This window comes from Hordeum vulgare, chromosome 6H (genome assembly GCF_904849725.1).
Source record: "Hordeum vulgare subsp. vulgare chromosome 6H, MorexV3_pseudomolecules_assembly, whole genome shotgun sequence".
Taxonomy (NCBI): Eukaryota; Viridiplantae; Streptophyta; class Magnoliopsida; order Poales; family Poaceae; genus Hordeum; species Hordeum vulgare.
In genome coordinates, this window is record NC_058523.1 from 268,087,840 (window position 1) to 268,106,537 (window position 18,698).

At 50.4% G+C, this 18,698-nt stretch overlaps 1 protein-coding gene across 3 annotated transcripts; it reads left to right on the forward strand.

The window, feature by feature from the left end:
• Positions 1-302: 302 nt before the first annotated feature.
• Positions 303-18,304, forward strand: LOC123401271 (ribonuclease J). 3 transcript variants are annotated; one of them, XM_045095031.1, is made up of 18 exons: positions 303-502; positions 607-835; positions 1,171-1,294; positions 2,132-2,188; positions 2,307-2,498; positions 2,573-2,650; positions 9,666-9,851; positions 9,960-10,040; positions 12,673-12,738; positions 12,826-12,918; positions 14,358-14,483; positions 14,953-15,066; positions 16,172-16,267; positions 16,346-16,443; positions 16,625-17,016; positions 17,165-17,218; positions 17,330-17,610; positions 17,926-18,304. In XM_045095031.1, exons 1-18 carry the CDS (start codon positions 388-390, stop codon positions 18,019-18,021), a joined length of 2,478 nt encoding a protein of 825 aa, XP_044950966.1. In that variant the 5' UTR covers positions 303-387; the 3' UTR covers positions 18,022-18,304. The 3 variants fall into 3 exon arrangements, with proteins under 3 accessions (XP_044950966.1, XP_044950964.1, XP_044950967.1); XM_045095029.1 differs by having other exon boundaries at positions 17,165-17,610; XM_045095032.1 differs by lacking the exon at positions 303-502 and having other exon boundaries at positions 714-835; positions 1,171-1,280; positions 17,165-17,610.
• The last annotated feature ends 394 nt before the right edge of the window (positions 18,305-18,698 follow it).

The following is an 18,698-nucleotide window of genomic DNA, read 5'->3' on the forward strand; positions in this document are numbered from 1 at the left end:
CTCCCAAGCATGAGAGTTATCATCGCAAGGATCACAAATGACATTGGAGCAATGGAGGTTAGCGGAAGCTAAATGCATAAAAAAACCTTCAAAAAACCACCGTGAGATATCAAACTATATGCCTTTTTTTTCTTTTTCTTTGGGAAGTTTGACCGAGGTGGTTAAACGACCCTTACATCACTTTCTTTTTTTCCATCGCTTTCCAATTGCGAGCAAGGGTGAAACTTAAAAAAACAATACAAACATTAACTCCCCGACCCGAAAGAAAAACATTAACTCGCCAACCACGGCTCCTCCGTTATCCCATTCGCTCTCTCGCGGCCTGTGCTCCACTCCACTCCACGCCCTCCCTCCCGGCCCCCGGTCCGAACCTCCCGCGCCGCCGCCATGGTCGCGCTCGCCTCCCTCTCTTCTCTGTGCCTCTGCGGCTTCGATCGCCGCCGTTCCGCCTCCGCGCCAACCTCCATATCATGCTGCGTGGTCGCAGCTCCCTCCGGCAGAGGTAAAATGTCTCGACTTTCTGAACCTTCATCCCCTGTTGACGAACCTGTCCTTTCTCTCACCCCAAATTGGCCTACCAATGTGCTTCTCCTCTTTATTTGACAGGGTCTCACGAATCCAGAATACCCCGTAGAAGGTTCCGAAGAACCGAGGGTGCTACTAAGAGCATGGAAGATTCAGTCAAGCGAAAGATGGAGCAGTTCTACGAGGGGGTGGATGGTCCGCCCCTCCGGGTCCTCCCAATCGGCGGCCTTGGGGAAATCGGCATGAATTGCATGCTCGTCGGGAACTATGACCGTTATATTCTGATTGATGCAGGGGTTATGTTCCCAGAGTATGTGTTTCATACTTGCATTCCTGTAGCTTGCTAATCTCTTTCTGCGTATGCCATCCTTATAATGCATTTTCTGACCACATTTAGAAATCATATATTCAAGTGAGGACTTAGATGAATAACTGTTTCTCTTGTAAATCACACTGCTTCACAAGGACTTCAATTTTTATGTGGATTCTCTAGGTAGACTTGTATAATGTGCATGTACAAAGTTTCCTGTTCCCTTACTCCTTAGTTGGTGCGGAGGCCGAGAGGAAAACTGTCATTATCTATTGTTTCCTGTCCACACGTGTTCTGAATTTTGACGTAGTGGGTTTTATTTGAACTTATGTCAGCTACGACGAGTTTGGTGTGCAAAAGATTATTCCTGACACAACTTTCATCAAGAAATGGAGCCACAAGATTGAAGCAGTTATTATTACACATGGCCATGAAGATCACATTGGTGCGTTGCCTTGGGTAAATAATTCTTCTGTTACTCTAATATAACATTTATCAGGATTGCTTGGCTATCTGCCGCTCACTTAATTGCGTGATAATGATATGAAAACTAACAGTCTTGTATCATGTTTTGAGTCACAATAGCACAATGGAACTCCTTAGTTGACAAGTTAGAACCTTTTGCTTACAGTCTGGTTCTTTCCATGCGTAGCATCTCTTAGTGGTCAAACTTCAAAGATAGGTAGTTTAGTTATACAACACCCTCTGTGTTGTACAATGCACGCAATCCTGAGCCAGAGTTTCCATTTGCTGAATAGCATGTTTCAGAAATAGCTGCAGTGTCAATTAAATCCAAGAACTGCCAAGGGAATGTCACATGACAAGTGTTCTTATGAGGAAAATCATGTGGCATCTCTAGTGTTTGTTTTGCTAGATCTTCTAGTTTGGAGGAAGTACTCTTGATAGTTCCTTCTAGAGCATTAAGTGGGAAATAGATCATTAACAATCTTTGCTTTCAAGGCATAGATCGATTTTGATTTGTCTCAACGTTAGATGTATGACTTGGGACCAGAAGTCACTTGATTTTATTTTGTGAATACCATAGTTTTTCTTTGAGTTAGTTTGGGCAAGGCTTGTTCAAACATGACACACTTAAATTATACACGACCATGCCAATGTTTGGCATCTGGTTAGCTCTTTTTATGTATACATTTTCTCTGCATTTTTGTTATTTTATATGTTGCTTTTCATAGACACTGCTAACTTGATATCTTGAGATCATATTTCTGAGCTTTTTTTTATCCACCTTTGGAAGTACCATATGCTCATTTGTCCCTTCATCGTTGCTGTTGATAGGTTATTCCTGCATTGGATTCGACCACACCTATTTTTGCATCATCTTTTACGATGGAGGTAACACTCAATTGTTTGATCACTACTTGCATGTTTCATGATGTTGATGTATTATTACTAGTATATTTGCTGCCAAATCTTCAAAAGTTATGACATGAATTTATTCTTATTTGGGCAGCTCATAAAAAAGCGTTTGAAGGAGTTTGGGATTTTTCTCTCATCCAGGCTTAAGAGTTTTAGAGTTAGAAATAGATTTCAGGCTGGTCCATTTGAAGTGGAACCTATCCGTGTAACTCATTCAATTCCAGACTGCTGTGGATTAGTACTTCGTTGTGGTGATGGCACAATTTTCCATACCGGTGACTGGAAAGTAAGTTATATCAGCAATAATTGTACACTGTGTTCTTTAACTGGACTGTTCGGTTAACTTATTTTCAATTAAAGATTGATGAATCACCAGTGGATGGAAAAATATTCGACCGACAAGCATTGGAGGAGCTCTCGAAAGAAGGTGTTACTCTGGTAAGTTGATCCCTATTGACTGACATCTGTACCTTTTTTTCCCAATTCTTTAGGCCGTTGGCATGTATTTCACATATACCATATTGTACAAAAATACTCCCTCATTGCCAAAATGTAAGACATAAATTTTGTCCTAAGTCAAACTTTTTAAAGTTCCCAAGTATGGTATTGTAGATGTTGATATTTTTCCCTGTGAACTTGATCAAACTTCAATTTTGACCCTATATTTAAAGCTACACAGTTACTATGGAAAAAGAACTACAAATATTTAAAAACTAAACAAGTGTTTTTTCGAGAAAACGCAAAAAGCATTTGCGTTTATTTGCATTGAAAACAAGGAGTTCAGTTACAATCGTCCTAGGACACGAATTGCATTACGATCAGTGGACATTCCAGGTTTGTGGGATCACAAGCCGGAGGCCAGGTGCCCCGGCGGCCGCCCAGGAACGAGCCTCGTCCTTGATCCTATCTAGAAGCGTATTCATGGATGGTGTTGCAGTATCAAAGACGCAGCTGTTTCTGTGCTTCCAAACCATCCAGGGCACGAGCAGCGCGGCTGATTTGAGGGCTTTGTGGAGGATCCCCGGCGTGTTCTCCTTGGCATGCATCCACCACTCCATGAGCGAGGGCTCGCGGCTGGGTATAGGAGCTGGAATGTGTAGCCAAGCCAGGGTCTCATGCCATGCCTCGCGAGCGAATGGGCATTCCAGCAGTAGGTATCGTAAGGTTTCCGTCTCTTGATTGCATAGGAGGCAGCATGGGTGGTGCTGCAGTCCATGGCGGGCCAACCTCTCGGCAGTCCAGCAACGATCCTGGTTGGCCAACCAATGGAAGAATTTAACCCTCGGCGGCGCCCAACTTTTCCATATGAGCTTCCAGGAGTAGCAGGCCGTCGATCCATGGAATGTGGCCAAGTAACAGGACTTCGCAGAGTAGGTGCCGCTTGCTGTCCAGTTCCAGATCAACTGGTCGGGGGCAGCCGAGAGCTCGATGTGTTGTATGATCTGCAAGAGCTGCAGGTACTGACCGATCTCCTACAAGCTCAATGTGCCGTGGATGTCGCGTGCCTAGGAGTTGCCATTGAGTTCGTCCGCCACAGATCTGGTCGTGTGTCGGCGCTTGGGTATGCAGTCATACAGGCGGGGCATGAGCTCGCACATGGACCGGCCGTTGATCCACCGGTCCTCCCAGAGCAGGGCGGTCATGTCGTTCCCGACGACCATGTAAGAGGATGCCCAGAACAGCGCATGCTCCACATGCGAGAACTGGAGGTCAAGCCCTTGCCATGCACGCTCGGGATCGGTTCTTGAAAACCATAACCAGCGAAGCTGCAGTGCGAGTCCGGCACGTTCAAGATCGCGTACGCCCAGGCCCCCAAACTCGATGGGGCGGCAGACGCGGTTCAGTTCACGTGGCAGTGCCCACCGTTGGCCGCAGAGCGCCCGACCCAGAGAAATCCGCGTTGAATCTTCTCAAGCTGCTTGAGGTTTTTTTGGGGGGTGCGAACGCTAGCAGCTAGTGCACCGGGATGGCGCCTAGGACAAATTTTACCAAGGCCAAGGCGCCTGGTTTTTGACATCAGCCATGCCTTCCAAGTTGGGAGCCGCGCGACAATAGAGTCGACCATGGGCTGCAGCTGGGCGGCCGACGGGCGACGCGTAGACAGGGGGATGCCGAGGTAGGTGATAGGCAGTGTCACCACCTGGCAACCAAGGTGCGCGATCGTCTCCGTGGCCGTCTGGTCACCATGCAAGACGGTGGCGGAGCTCTTGGCGAAGTTCACCTAGAGGCTGGAGGTCCTGCCGAACAAGGCGAGTATCTCCTTTACCGCTGTGACGTCGCTAGCCGTGGCATGGTAGAAGATCATGACATCGTCGGCGTATAGCGAGATCGCCGTGATGTGTCGCCATGGATGCAGCGGCAGTAGAATGCCCGAGCTGTGGGCGCGTCGGAGGAGCCGGCCAAGTGTGTCGACGGCCAGCACGAACAGTTGCGGGGACATGGAATCACCCTAGCGGAGTCACTGTCGTTGCCAAATGGGTGGTCCCGGCTTGCCGTTCATCAGGATTCACGTGCTGGAGGATGATAGGAGGATGGCGATCCACTCTAGGAAGCGGTTCCGAAATCCATATTGACGCAAAACCTCAAAGAGGAATGGCCAAGATAGGGAATCAAAGGCACGTGTGAGGTCGAGCTTAAGCATGACCCTCGGATCTCCCAGCTGATGCAACATCTTGAGTGACTGCTTGGCGAGGATGTAGTTGTCGTGCAAGCTCCGTCTTGCAATGAAGGCATTTTGGTTGCGGCCGACAAGGCGGTCCAACTTGGCGCCAAGGCTTAGCAAGAGCACTTTGGTGAAGATCTTTGCCACGATGTGAATGAGGCAAATCGGCCTGTAGACTCGCAATCCATTTGCAGCGGCATGCTTCGGAAGCAAAGTCAGCAACGCTTGGTTGAGCTTGTAGAACCCCCTTCCACGTAATTCAAACAACTGTTTAAACACATCGATGAAGTCTTGTCTGACAATGCCCCAGCACGCGCGAAGGAATTCGGCTGTGAACCCGTCTGGTCCAGGTGCCTTGTGCGTGGGGAGTCGCCTGACAACCTCCCAGATCTCCTTAACACTGAACGCTTCGTTGAGGTCGGTCAGCTCAATGAGATGTGACAGGTCGAGGGAGTGCGCCCGGTCGGCGGCGGTGCCCAGCAGGGCGTCGTAGTGCAAGAATGTCGCTTGCGCCATGTCGGTTTGTTCCGTGAGCACCCTGCCGTCCACGGTCAGGCTGAAGATATGGTTCTTCTGCCGGTGGAACGAGCATTGCCGGTGGAAGAAGCCCGTGTTGGCGTCTCCGTCCTTGAGGTTGGCTATGCGGGAGCGTTGATGGGCAATCGTGTGCTCCAAGGACGCGGGCCCAAGGTAAGATACCTTGAGCTGCTTGCGCAGTCAGTCCTCCGAGGGCGACAAGTTGCGCGATTCCTGGGCCTTGTCGAAGCACGAGATGAGTTCGCATGAGATCGCGAGCTTGGCCTTGATGTTGCCCGTGGATTTGGAGCTCCAACTCGTGAGCCTCGTCGCCGTCGCCTTGAGCCGTAGCATGAGGTGGTGGAAGGGATCGACGCGGTAAGTGGAGCTCCAGGCTGTGGTCACCGTATCATGGAACTCATCCATCCGAAGCCAGAACTCCTCAAAATGGAATCGTCGATGCGCCTTGGGCATGGGCGAACAGTCCAGCAACAGCGGGGAGTGGTCTGACACGACGGATGCGAGGCACCGAAGGCGGCATCCGTCATGCGCGTCTTCCCAATCCGAGGTGCATAGCACCCGATCAAGGTGTACCAGAGTCGGCGGGGATTGCTCGTTGGACCACGTGTAGCGCCGCTCGTTGAGATATATCTCCTTAAGCGCGAGGTCGTTGGTGAGACGACGGAATCTTCCCATCATTTGTCTGTTTACGTTGCCCGTGTTCTTGTCCTCATCATGGAGGATGATATTGAAATCGCCACAAACCAACCAAGGCTCCGGACAGACTGCCTTGATCTCACGAAGGATCACGAAGCTCGTGCAAGAATGCGACTTTGTCGGCGTCGTCTTGTGGTCCGTAGATCTCCGTAAGCCACCACGGCGTCCCAGTGGTCGTGGAAACCTTGGCGGTGAGCGCATTGGTGGTGAACATTGGGTCCGTGATAGACACGACCCCGCTCCTCCACGCCAGCAGGATGCCGCCCCGCGTGCCATGGGCCGGTAGGTACGCATAGTCGTCGAACTCTGGGCCGAGTGCGTCAAGTAGGACAGCCGAGTATATCAACTCCATTTTCGTTTCTTGCAAGCATACAATGGAGGCCTCGGTGGTGCCCAGCAAGGACCAAATGGCATGAGAGCGGGCACGCGCGTTAAGGCCGCACACGTTCCATACAACTATCTTTAGGCTATGATCCATGAAGACAGGATCGTCCGACAACGTAATCTAGACTAAGCTAGTCCTCACGCACGACGTTGATGCGTGCCCCGGTGGTCGCCGGTGACGCCATGCAGACTGGGATTTCACGATCAACCAGTGCGGCGATGGCCTTGATGACCGTCAGGGGGAGGGGCGCAACAAACATGTCGTCATAGGCCTTCACCTTTCCAGCGGTGATCTTCTGATCAAGCCCGATTATCCCGAGCGTGCGCAGAACCTGTACTTGGGCGCGTCGCTGTGCTGTGGGGGCGCGCCCGTAGCGTGGGTGGCGGTCGCAGATCGACCGCGGCGGGTGGCGAAGTTGAGAGGTTGGCGTGGCTTCTTCCCTGATGCCGGCAAAGCGGCGCTCAACTGTTTTGTCGCAGTGGCCAGGAACTTCCCAAGCGTCCAGGATTGGGACGTGGTACACCCACGGGATCGTCGCAGCGTAACAGGCGGCGAAGCAAAGCGGCTGGGCGTTAGGCCGCATGGGCTTTGGGCATTCATGGCCTGGGCAGTTGGCGTTGACGGGTCTTCCCTTGACCTCGGCGGAGAGGGATGGGCCACATGTCTTTGCACGATCGTGACTGGGCCTCGTGTGCAAGGGCCGGGAGTTGTCGTGGCAGAGGCAGGCAGGCGCGAGCTCGGGCGTGGGAGAGTTGGCGCCAGGGGGTGTCGCCTCCCCGTCCAAAACGTTGTGCGTGGGGGGCGAGTCCGTCGACTGGTCAGCGGCGTCCAGCCCCATGTTGGGATTGGGTGGGGATGTATTGCCACTTTGTCCCGACAGGGCCGCTCACACGGCTGGCACCTCCCGCTACGAGTCCTGCACATCGCTGGCCAAGTCCAGATCTCGACAACCCAAAGCATCAGGTGAACCAGGATGTGGCCCCGTTGAATCGTCGTTGGGATCGTTGCCAGCCTCCAGATTCAAAATCCCAGACGGCTCCGGGCCAACTCCAGCCTGTGCGATGCTGACACATGTCCCGACCGCGCCTGTCTGGATGTCCTCCGTGGCCGCAACAACGTTGTGTGTCAGGCGTACCGCCAAGTTCTGCTTTAGCTTTCCTCTGCTTTTTCTTCTTCTGGCATGGTGATGCTGGTTGTGGGTCCCGTGCTGGCCGGGCCAGGCAGCATGCCAACTTTTGTTGGTATCGAGGGTGGCTGCGTCGTCATGCTGGAACTGGCAGGCCACGCCGGCGACATGGTCAGTCCGTCCGCCTGTGCCTGCCTTCCTGCGCGCCAGCCCAACTCGTCCACAACCATGCCGTCTGAACGATCGGTGGCAGGAGCGTCCGTGCGTCTGCGCTTGCGTCCGCGGCGGCGTGCACGCCCAGGGCCGCGGCCAGGAGCTTGGCCATGATCCTCGTCGGCGCCATGTTCGTGGTCGGCGTGCGACAACGTGGTGTCCGGAGCTCTGACCATGGTGGCGCTGGCGAGCGCGATGGAGACAGGGTACACCAACGTCCTGATGGTAGGAGCGTCGGAACCCATGGGCGCAGGCATCTGCTCGAGCACCTCCAGGATGGCAGTGCGGTGGATGCTGGCGGGGTCGTGCGTGCGCCCAGAAAGCCGGAAGACGGGGAGGTCGGCATGGGAGCGGGTTTGCGGGTGGAGGTGCTCAATCCAGCAACTCTGCCCCAGGATATGCTCGGCGGTGGATAGGTGCCATGCCTGGGTGGGGACTTCATGCAGCTCGAGCTCCAGACGGAACTCAAACTCACCGGCGCCGGCGTGAGCTAATTTGCACCACAGACGCAATGAGAGGGAGGAGTGGGGTGAGTTGATGAAGTGGTCGCCGGCAAGACGCGCCTTAGTGGTTAGCGAGGAGAAGAGGATCAGGAAGTCCTCAGGGTGGTGGCGGTGGACAGTGAAGTCGTCGTCGGCGAGGTCGAAGGAGTCTAGGAGCAGCTTGGTCACCTTGTCGGACGTGACGGGCGGACGGTTGCCGGTGATGGACGCCGATGGACGCCACCATCACGCGAGACAGGACCAACTCCGCATCCTCCATCTCGACGGTGCGCGACACAATGACCCGCACAGGCTCCGCCAAGCGTGCGTCGGTCGTCGGCGCCACCATCGCATTGGGGGGTGCTTGCGGCGTGGGGGCAGCGGTGGAGGGGAGCGGCACGAACGCGGCCTGCCGCCGGGGCCCGGCGGCGTGGGCGGTGCCCTGCTGCCGGCGTCGTTCCGCGTCCTGGCGGAGAGGGCCGCGGGAACGGGAGTCGTGGCCGGAGTGCAGGCATCGGCGGCACCGGATGTCGTTCGTGCGTTTGCGCACGCGGTGGCGGGGGTCCAGACAGCGCAGAGCCCAGCGACTTCCTCGGGCGAGGGGCTCCGCCGTCGGAGCGGTGGCGGGCTGGGCGTGGCCTTCGGCCTGGGGCGACGATGTCGGTCCCTGCGCCGCGGTTGCTGGAACCCGTCCGCGTCCATGGCGTCATCGTGAGAGGCGCGGTGCACCTCCGAGCGGGGGCTGAGGCGGTGGATGGCCGGCAGCCTGGGGCGTGCCTCCGCGGGGCCGTGAGGGGCGGGCGACGCATGCCTCGACGGGGCCGGAGGGGGCGGTGGAGCCCGGGCGACGTCTCTGTACGAACGCGCCGAGGACTCACTCCCCGAGCTGAGCCAACAGTCGCCAGAGGACACGCGCTCGCCAGAGAGGGCGCACAATGGTTGACAGTATCAGCGCCGGGGGTCGCCATGGCTGGGGGGAGGAGAGCGGGGAGGGGAGGAGGGCTACCGGCATGGGTCGACGGCGGCGAGGCTAGAAGGTTGGGCGGGGCAGGGGAGGACTGGGGAGCCAGAGAGGGCGCACAGCGGTCGACAGTATCAGCGCCGGGGGTCGCCATGGCTGGGGGGAGGGGAGCGGGGAGGGGAGGAGGGCTACCGGCATGGGTCGACGGCGGCGAGGCTAGAAGGTTGGGCGGGGCAGGGGAGGGCTGGGGAGAGTGGAGCGGAGCGGCATCCCCTGTGCCCTAGGAACCTTTCAACTAAACAAGTGTTGAGCCAGGCCTCACCTGGCGTGAGAAGTTCTTCGTTTGTATGATCCTAACTATATATTTCTGTTTTTTTTCTCTCAATGCAAGATGATGAGTGACTCTACAAATATTCTGTCCCCTGGAAGATCCACCAGTGAATCTGTTGTCGCTAGTTCATTGTTACGTCATGTTTCAGAAGCAAAAGGGAGAAGAGTAATTACAACACAATTTGCTTCAAATATACATCGCATTGGGAGCATCAAAGCCGCTGCAGACTTAACTGGTCGAAGGCTGGTAATCTTTGAGTCTTAGTTCAACAGACTACACCACACCTCGTTTAGTTAGATGATTTTTGTAGTTCATAGTTTCTTACTAGTCTGTAATTTTGGTAAACTGAAACAGGTGTTTGTTGGAATGTCACTGAGGACATACCTTGAGGCTGCTTTCAGGGATGGAAAGGCACCACTGGATCCATCAACCTTGGTATGCAGCAACTTACTTGATAAGTCACTTATTCAATTGGTATCACGATTGTCGTGAAAGATGCAATTTTGGAACTGTCTCTTTTTACTGTCTACTAGATGGCCCGTTGCGCCGATGGCGCAAAAAGCATCGGCCAGCCGAGTATTCAAACAATGTGTATGTGACAGTTTAATAGATATAGTTTTATCTCATTATATGGTATCATGATAAAGCAAACTGTAGTAGGATCAGTTTAGAGAGTTATATTTTTGCTGAATTAGCTTTAGTTTGCCATAGTTGAAGTCTTGCAGGTGCATAGCGAAGGTACTGTAGGAAAGATTCTCAGTAGGCAAAAACAAAGACGTAAAATATCTTCTTGTTTCTTGTTTGGTGACATATCTCCAAGTATGTCGTCATCTGAATATAAGAGACAACAATAGATAATAAACACAGGTCGCATAGATAAATTACATTGGTTTAAGCTATCACAATTGATTCCATATTTATATATGAGAAGAAAACACTTTGAAACGGAAACAGGCAGGTAAAGCAAGCATTACATGCGATTGCAAACTGATTCTGAGGCAGAAAGTTCTAAAGGCCAATAGATAAGTCAATAGAAGTGAGGAAAATGTAAAAACTGTAGCTGTATCACAAGAAGATCATGAAAACCAGATAATATATATAGCCAAAATCTTACGATATATGTACTATAGACTACCATTAATAGCACCTAGGGAATGGACTGGAAAATCTCAGGGAATATGATGTTCCTTGTGTGAGAAGCAGTTTCGTTACCCTCTCCTTTGATCAAGATCTTTAGTGATTTCTTCTAAGTAACACGCAATACTGCCCCGTAGAGTTGTCCATGTGTGAACACAACACTTGAATGAGTCTGTCCTTGACTTTTGTTAATGGTCATTGCATAGGATACTATAACAGGGAATTGACGACGAAGGCCCATTTATGATCCTTGGTAGTTAAGCTTATCCTTGGAATGAAAACAACATTGCCTATATTTGGACCAGTGATGACAGCCGCCTCAATAATTTTGTCAGGAAGTTTTGTGATGATAATCCGTATGCCATTCAGATTCCTCAAAAGCATTACTCAGACGCCGCCACCACCACTGCTCCTCTCGCCTCTTCGCAGCTCGACACCGCCACCTCCGCTCCTCCCCTTCGCGTTTCTCCTCCTCCTGCGTAGGATCCATGGTTTCATGGTGGCGGCTGGCTCGAGGTGGGGGAGCCGCGGCGGCTCCATGTCGGCGGCTGGCTCGAGGCGGGGGAGCGGCGGACGTGGCGTTAGCGGCGGCGTCAGGAGAGGTGGGGGTCGCAGGGGGGAGGCGAATGGGTTTGGGCGCAGGGCTCGAGGGGGAAGGGGATTGGGGGTTAGGGTTTTCACAGCGCTCCCCGCACGTCGGTTATTCTCGTACGCTGATCGGAGGCAAACTCAATTCATTTGCCTGGGTCTACATCCAACGAGTCCCACCTGTCATTGATGTTACAGTATATGTGGATTGCACTAGCCCTTTCCATCAGTTCGGACTTTTTGTTGCGTTGGCTAGTGCATGAAGCTTAACATGGTATCGGAGCTAAGGTCTTGAGTTCAAGTCCTGGCTTTCGCAATTTATTAAAAATTGCTGGTAGCCCCCCCTTTGTGTCCACGTAGAGGCCTCTTGAGTCATACGTGAGTTTCGCGCGCCGTCGCTCTCTTCCGGTTGCACGTGTTGACTTGTCTTCCCCGTCACACGTGAGAGGGGGTGTTACAGTATATGTGGATTGCACTAGCCCTTTCCATCAGTTCGGACTTTTGGTTGCGTTGGCTAGTGTTTTCCATCAGTTCGGACTTTTGGTTGCGTTGGCTTGTGTTAGCGCAATCTGCTTTCAGCTATCTACTTTACCTTCATTGTATAGCGCTCCTGTGAGTATACTCAGGGGGCTTGAATGCTAGTTGCAGAAGTTTTAGCAGTCCTACAGTAGCTTGATGCTTGACTATGTTTTGCCCAAGTGAACCTTAACCCATGTACTGTGTTTACCTCAATAAAATTAGTTAGCTCCCTGTTGTGGCAAAAAAAAAGTGTGTGTTTGGTAGACTAGCAAGCGATATGTACATGCGAAAACATCTAAAGGGGCCTACGAATTCCTTCTAACGTAACTTGAGTTAATGGACACATAGATATACTGTAAACAAACATATTCTCACTGGGTCCTCATGATGTTGCTTCGGCGTCTTAATTATTGTGAGTAATGCACTAGCTTGCTGGTTAAGTTATTTCTTTATCACAATGTTCTGCCCAATGTGCATGAATCTAGTACATGTTGTGCCTCTGTTAGTGCACATGTTATGTTGGACAGCCCATCTAACTTGGAGGCTTATCTCTTAATTAGAGTCGTAGTTGATCAAGCAACTTTGTTAGGAAAGAGTCCAGTCAGTTTAGAAATCGTATTAGAGTTTGAATAGATTTACCGGCTTGTTGGTCAAATCGTGTCTACTATATAAAGGGGCTGACCCCTCTCAATAAAGCAGATTACTTTTATCTACTTTTCAGTAATTAGGGTTTGTCTCAGTACTAGATTCTTCCAGCAGTCTTTTGATATTCCACACGATGATACAACAAAGTACAGTTCATAATTTCAGAACTTTTCTGCAGGTTAAGGCAGAGGACATGGATGCATATGACCCTAAAAATCTTTTAGTCGTTACTACAGGTTCACAGGTAAGACTTACAGGCTAAGTGGCCCTCAAAATCAGTTGATCATTCACATTCTTATAATTCTCGCATCTCTGTATTAAATTTGTCCAGGCAGAGCCACGTGCGGCTCTGAATCTCGCATCTTATGGGGGAAGCCATGCTCTTAAACTATCCAAAGAGGACGTCCTTCTTTATTCAGCTAAGGTATTGCTCATGTAGTACCATTGAGTTGTTTAAAGAACCTTTATCTGAAGAAAATCGGTATCCCCTCTGTTTGGAGATGCAGGATGTCGTTTGACTGCCCTATTTTAAGTTTTGATTGTTGATGTATTAATCCAATAATATGTGGGTTATGTTATGGAAAATTTACTTTCTTATGATTGTGTTAATACTAATAGATATTGCACAAGAAATTTGTGTTCTCAGACAGTTAAACTGCACCATGCCCCTCCCCCTCCCCCCTCGCGCGCGGAGGAGCACATTCTATTATGTGGGCACGTTTATTTTTAAAAATATCATTGCTCTTTACAAAGATGCCCGAAAGGGTGCCAACTTTATGGGGCGTGCTAGGCGGCATCCGACTGCAACGAACTAAAACAGCATCCGTCTCAGCCATCAGATGTGAAACGCTTGACCAGATCTCCGCGCACCCCGCAGTGCCTCTCGCCTCCATGGTCCGTTCATCCCTGCTGCAGAACTGCTCCCAGCAAGCAAGGAGTCCACCGGTATGCGCATGCCTCCGCCGATCACCGTTGCTGCCACCCCCTTGTCGCAACAGCCATCGTTGCTGTAGCCGGCTTTGCCGTCGGTCGCCATAGCAGTCGGTGTTGCTGCATCCGGCTTCGCCACCGGTGACTGCTACTGCAACCCCCCTCGCCACAACTGTCAGTGTTGCTGCATCCAGCTCGTCGTCGACCACCGTTGCAAATCCGTCATCGCAGCATCGAATGCTTCCAGCGAGCGGCATCGCAGCATCCGAGGGTCTCCGGTGCTCTTGCCGGCGAGCGGCGTCGCAGCATCCGGGAGTCTCCGGTGCTCTCGCCGGCGAGCGTCCTCGCAGCACCGATGCTTCCGGCGAGCGGCCTCGCAGCATCCGGGAGTCTCCGGTGCTCTTGCCGGCGAGGCCTCGCAGCATCCGGGAGTCTCCGGTGCTCTCGCCGGCGAGCGTCCTCGCAGCACCGGATGCTTCCGGCGAGCGGCCTCGCAGCATCTGGGAGTCTCCGGTGCTCTCGCCGGCGAGCGGCCTTGCAGCATCCGGGAGTCTCCGGTGCTCTCCCCGGCGAGCGGCCTTGCAGCATCCTGGAGTCTTCTTGCAGTGTGGTGGTGGCAAAGTTCCTCAAGAAGAAATGCAGTGTGGTGGTGGCAAAGTTCGCCAGGAAGAAAGAAACAATGGCGAACGAACTGAAAGGATAAGGACGGGAGGCGCCGCGCGACGTGGGTGGTCCAGGGGACGCGTGGTAGTCAGTGGAGGCGGAGGGCGAGCGGAGCTTCTACATCCGCCTGTTTTAAATCAATTCCCCAACTTTATTGCTGAAAAGCATCTAACGTAACTTTGGTGTAATATTTATGGTTGCAGGTCAACTGGTTTCTCCTTTTGAGCATAACATTGCCAAATCTCATCATGTATATGCTTTTATTTTCAGGTTATTCCTGGAAACGAATCCAGGGTAATGAAGATGTTAAATCGCCTCACCGACCTTGGCCCCAAAATTGTTATGGGTAAAGATGCCGGCCTCCATACCTCTGGGCATGCTTATCATGATGAACTGGTATTTTTTTTCCTCATGTGTTGCTTTCTGCTCTACGATATGGTTTTGTGCCTGGTAACTAATACTCCCTCCGTCCCATAATATAAAAGCGTTTTTTGCACTATATTAGTGTTAAAAACGTTCTTATATTATGGGACGGAGGGAGTACTATATTACTACACCTGTTTGAAACCTCACCGTCTTTGCCAACCAATTACAAAAAGCAATTTTTTTTTGCTTGGTAGAATGCACCATTAGAATTTTCATCAAAATAGTTTGGAAGCATACCATTTTTGTAATTTACTGTAAATATAAAAAAGAACAGTCAAAGGTGCATCTTGGAGATTGTGTTTTGGAACATCATGCATTTTTGTAACATAGCGAGTATACTGCTATAGACTTAGGCTTAGATCTCCCTGTGAAATGTTCTCAATTCTGGTGTTAACTTGAGATTAGAGGAGATAACATGTCTTTAATTTGTTATTTCCAGGAGGAAGTTCTACAGATTGTTAAACCGCAGCATTTCTTGCCTGTTCATGGGGAACTCCTGTTTCTCAAAGAGCATGAATTGCTCGGAAGGTCAACTGGCATAAGGCACACTACTGTAAGTAATCTGTTTTCCATGGTTTGGGACTTCAGATATCTTAGTGCCATGGATGTATATGACTATTCTAAGGGAGACAAACCTTAAACTTAAACATGTAGTGGTGCTCATTTTACTAGTCTAGCACTAAAAATGATGGCATGATGTTATTTCTTGTTAGGTAGCCGGCCATCCAACTGTGCCTGCATCCATTTGAAAGCAAATCTGAACAGACCGGACAAATTTCATCAAACACGCCGGAATTCACTAAAGTTCGGACATAATTTACATAAAACGGATGATATTTCGTCAGTCTAACTCAAAAAATCTAGACTAGTTTGTAGTGGACGGTGACCTCGTACGCATGGCCGGCCGCACCACCTTCGCCGTTCGTGCTGTCGTCGTCGGAGTAGTCCATCCAACGGCGGATGGGCGCGGGGGTCGGCAGCCTTCGCCGGCCGGCCACCTAGCACTCGCGGAGGAGCCGCTCCTCTTCCTCCTGCGCTATGCGGAGGGTCGTTGCGGCCAATGCCGACCCCTGGCGGTGGTCTTGCCCTTGCTTGCGGTGGCGGAGGTGTCCCTTAGTGAGCATTCGTCTTGGCGAGCTCCCTCGTCGAGGCGGCGGTGACGCCACACGGCCGTCTCCACGGTAGTGAGCGACCGGTCATGGGCCCAGGCCTCCGCGAGGTCAGAGTCCTGGAGACCCAGGTCGGCGCCTCGCTAGACTTGGCGAACGCGGAGCGGCGCACCGCGTTTCGCCGCTCCTACCGTGCCAATACGCTCGACGCCTTGTCCTCGACTGACACGATGGCCCGCGACGACTAGGAGCCGCCGCGGCCACCGAGGTAGTGGATGAGGCGGTCGTGTGCCTTCGCGATTGCCGCCTCCTCCTTGACGGACTTGCCGTGGCAGGCTAGGCGCGGCGGCAACACTGGCTGGTTGATACGCCCATAGTGATGATGGCAGCTCGTCCTTCACATGGCAACCTCTCCACGCGGAGAGTTTTTTTTTTTGGACGGGACGTTTTCTGGGTGAGACAAGGGTTTAGGGGTCTGTGTTGGAGATGCCCTTACTTTGATTATGTTAGCATTTAGTAGGATATCTTAGTTGCATATTCTGATTGCAGGTAATTAAAAATGGGGAGATGCTTGGTGTATCTCATTTAAGAAACAGAAAGGTTTTGTCAAATGGGTTTATTTCTTTAGGGAAGCAGGACTTTAAGGTGAATCATTTAATCCTACTATCTCTGTCTTGTCTCTTAACAGCTCTGAAACTTAACATGATTTACTTGATATTATAGCTAATGTATAGTGATGGAGACAAAGCTTTTGGAACATCTACTGATCTCTGCATTGATGAAAGATTCAGGATTGCATCTGATGGCATTATCTTTGTCAGGTAATTTCTCACACGGTTTTGGGGCATTTGTCTTGATGTTTATCTTCAGCAGAAGTTGTTTTTTAATGTGAATCAGAGGACCCCCAAAATGCATCTGAACATTGTTGAGATGATAAAACAGTATGTAGTGTTTGTTTTTAGGTACCCCCCAAATGCTAAGCATATTAGTTGTTCCCTGCAGCATGGAGATCTTCCGACCTGAACCTGCTTCACCAGAGTCAGGCTTGAAAGGGAAATTTAAAATAACTACACGGTGTCTATGGCTTGATAATGGGAGACTACTCGACGCACTTTACAAGGCTGCACATGCTGCATTGTCAAGCTGTCCTTTGAATTGCCCACTTAGTCACATGGAGCGGATGGTATCTGAAATCTTGAGGAAAATGGTCAGAAAGTACAGTGGAAAGAGACCTGACGTCATTGTAGTTGCTTCAGAGAACACTACAGTAGGTTTCACAGAAGAGGTAATAAATAAATCATCTGGGAAGTTTGGGCCTTCCGCAGCTAGTAGGCATATGAGTCTTGTAGACTATGAGAAAACACGGCCAGAGAACCCAGAGCGTGAGGCTGAAGGTATGAAGCGGCAAGTATTTGATATGTTACATTATTTGTCCCTGGAACTTTAAACACTAGTTGTTAGTTCAGTTGTCAACATTTCATGTAGTATGTGGATTAATTCGTGCATGTTGACGTACCAATGATGTCATTACGTTGTTTGCAGAGAGCATCCCTGAGGTCATGAGAACACCTGACGATGCAACCACTAGCTCCAATGGTGAATCATTCTTATCTTCTGATTTACATCAGCCTAAAACATTGGATCATTTTTGGGAGTCCTTCAAATCCCCTACAGCAGTAAAAATTGCAAGAATTGTCAATGCTTCAGCTCAAGGGAACAAACCAAAGCTCGGCAAGATCAGCATAACTGATAAGGATTCCAGCACTTCAGCTCCCGCTCCAGCTAAATCTTCAAGAAAGAACAAGTGGAAGCCCGAGGAAATTAAGAGCTTAATACAGCTGCGTGGGGAAATGGATGAGAAATTCCAATCCGTGAAAGGAAGAATGGTTCTTTGGGAAGAGATATCTGGTAGCCTGTTGAAGCAGGGGATAACTCGTACACCGGCACAGTGCAAATCTGTGTGGACATCATTGCTTCAGAAATACGAGGTAGGTAGATGAAACCCTGAAATATTGCATAAACTCTAATGAAGGTATGTGGTTGGGCAGCCACAGCCCAAGCCCAACCAAACAACCCCATAATTCCATTTTGGATGTCATAATGTAATCTTGCCAATTAGTATTGTTGGGTGAAAGCATGCTAATCTATGCGCATAGCAGTAAAAATTATTCCCTCCGTAAACTAATATAAGAATATTTAGAACACTATTTTAGTAATCTAAAGACTCTTATATTAGTTTACGGAGGGAGTACCAAATTTTTTTCTTCAGACAGAAGTACCAAATATCTTATTTATGTTTGCAGGAGAGCAAGAAGGATGGCGAAAGCATGCAAACATGGCCTTATTTTTTAGCCATGGATGGTTTTTTATCATGCGAAGGGGAAATGGCAACCAAATGAAACAGACCCGTAATAGCTTAGCGATAGTAATTTGGAGATCAGCATATTGTAAGGTAGCCCGTGAATCAATGACAAGATCAGTAGCCTCAGGAAGTAATCGCTTCGTATCATTCTTTGCCATTGCATGAGATGCCTGGGGTAGTTAAGTGAAACTAGGTTTACCAGTCTACCATGTTGTTGTGTTAGTTTTTGTAACTAGATCTAACAATTGATTAGTCAGTTCTGTTGGAACATTACTTTCAGCGCAAGTAAAAAGGTGCTCTCGTGGTACGGTATGGATTGATTCTGGCCTCACATGGAGGTGTTTGTTTTAGAAATTGGTAACGCAAACGGTAACGAAATCAGATTGCGCTGGTAATGGAAACGGAACTAGAAAAACTGGACTTTATTTGTTTTGTCAACGTAATGCTATGCATATACGGTACAGTGTTTGGTTCAAGAAATTGGGGGAATTTTATCTGTACAACAACCCTTGCAAGCAGTGGGCTAAAATCCAAGAATAAAATCAATCAGGAACAAATCTAACGAGGCGGCTGAGGTAGAGGCGAGGGAACGGACATAGTACAGTTCGTCGTGGAGCTTTTTCTGCTGCTTTGGCTCTGCCACGCAGTTCAGGCACTAGCCGCTGCCGTCCTTGCCGGAGCCCCTCTGTGGCTGGCCGTCAGGTCCCCTTATGC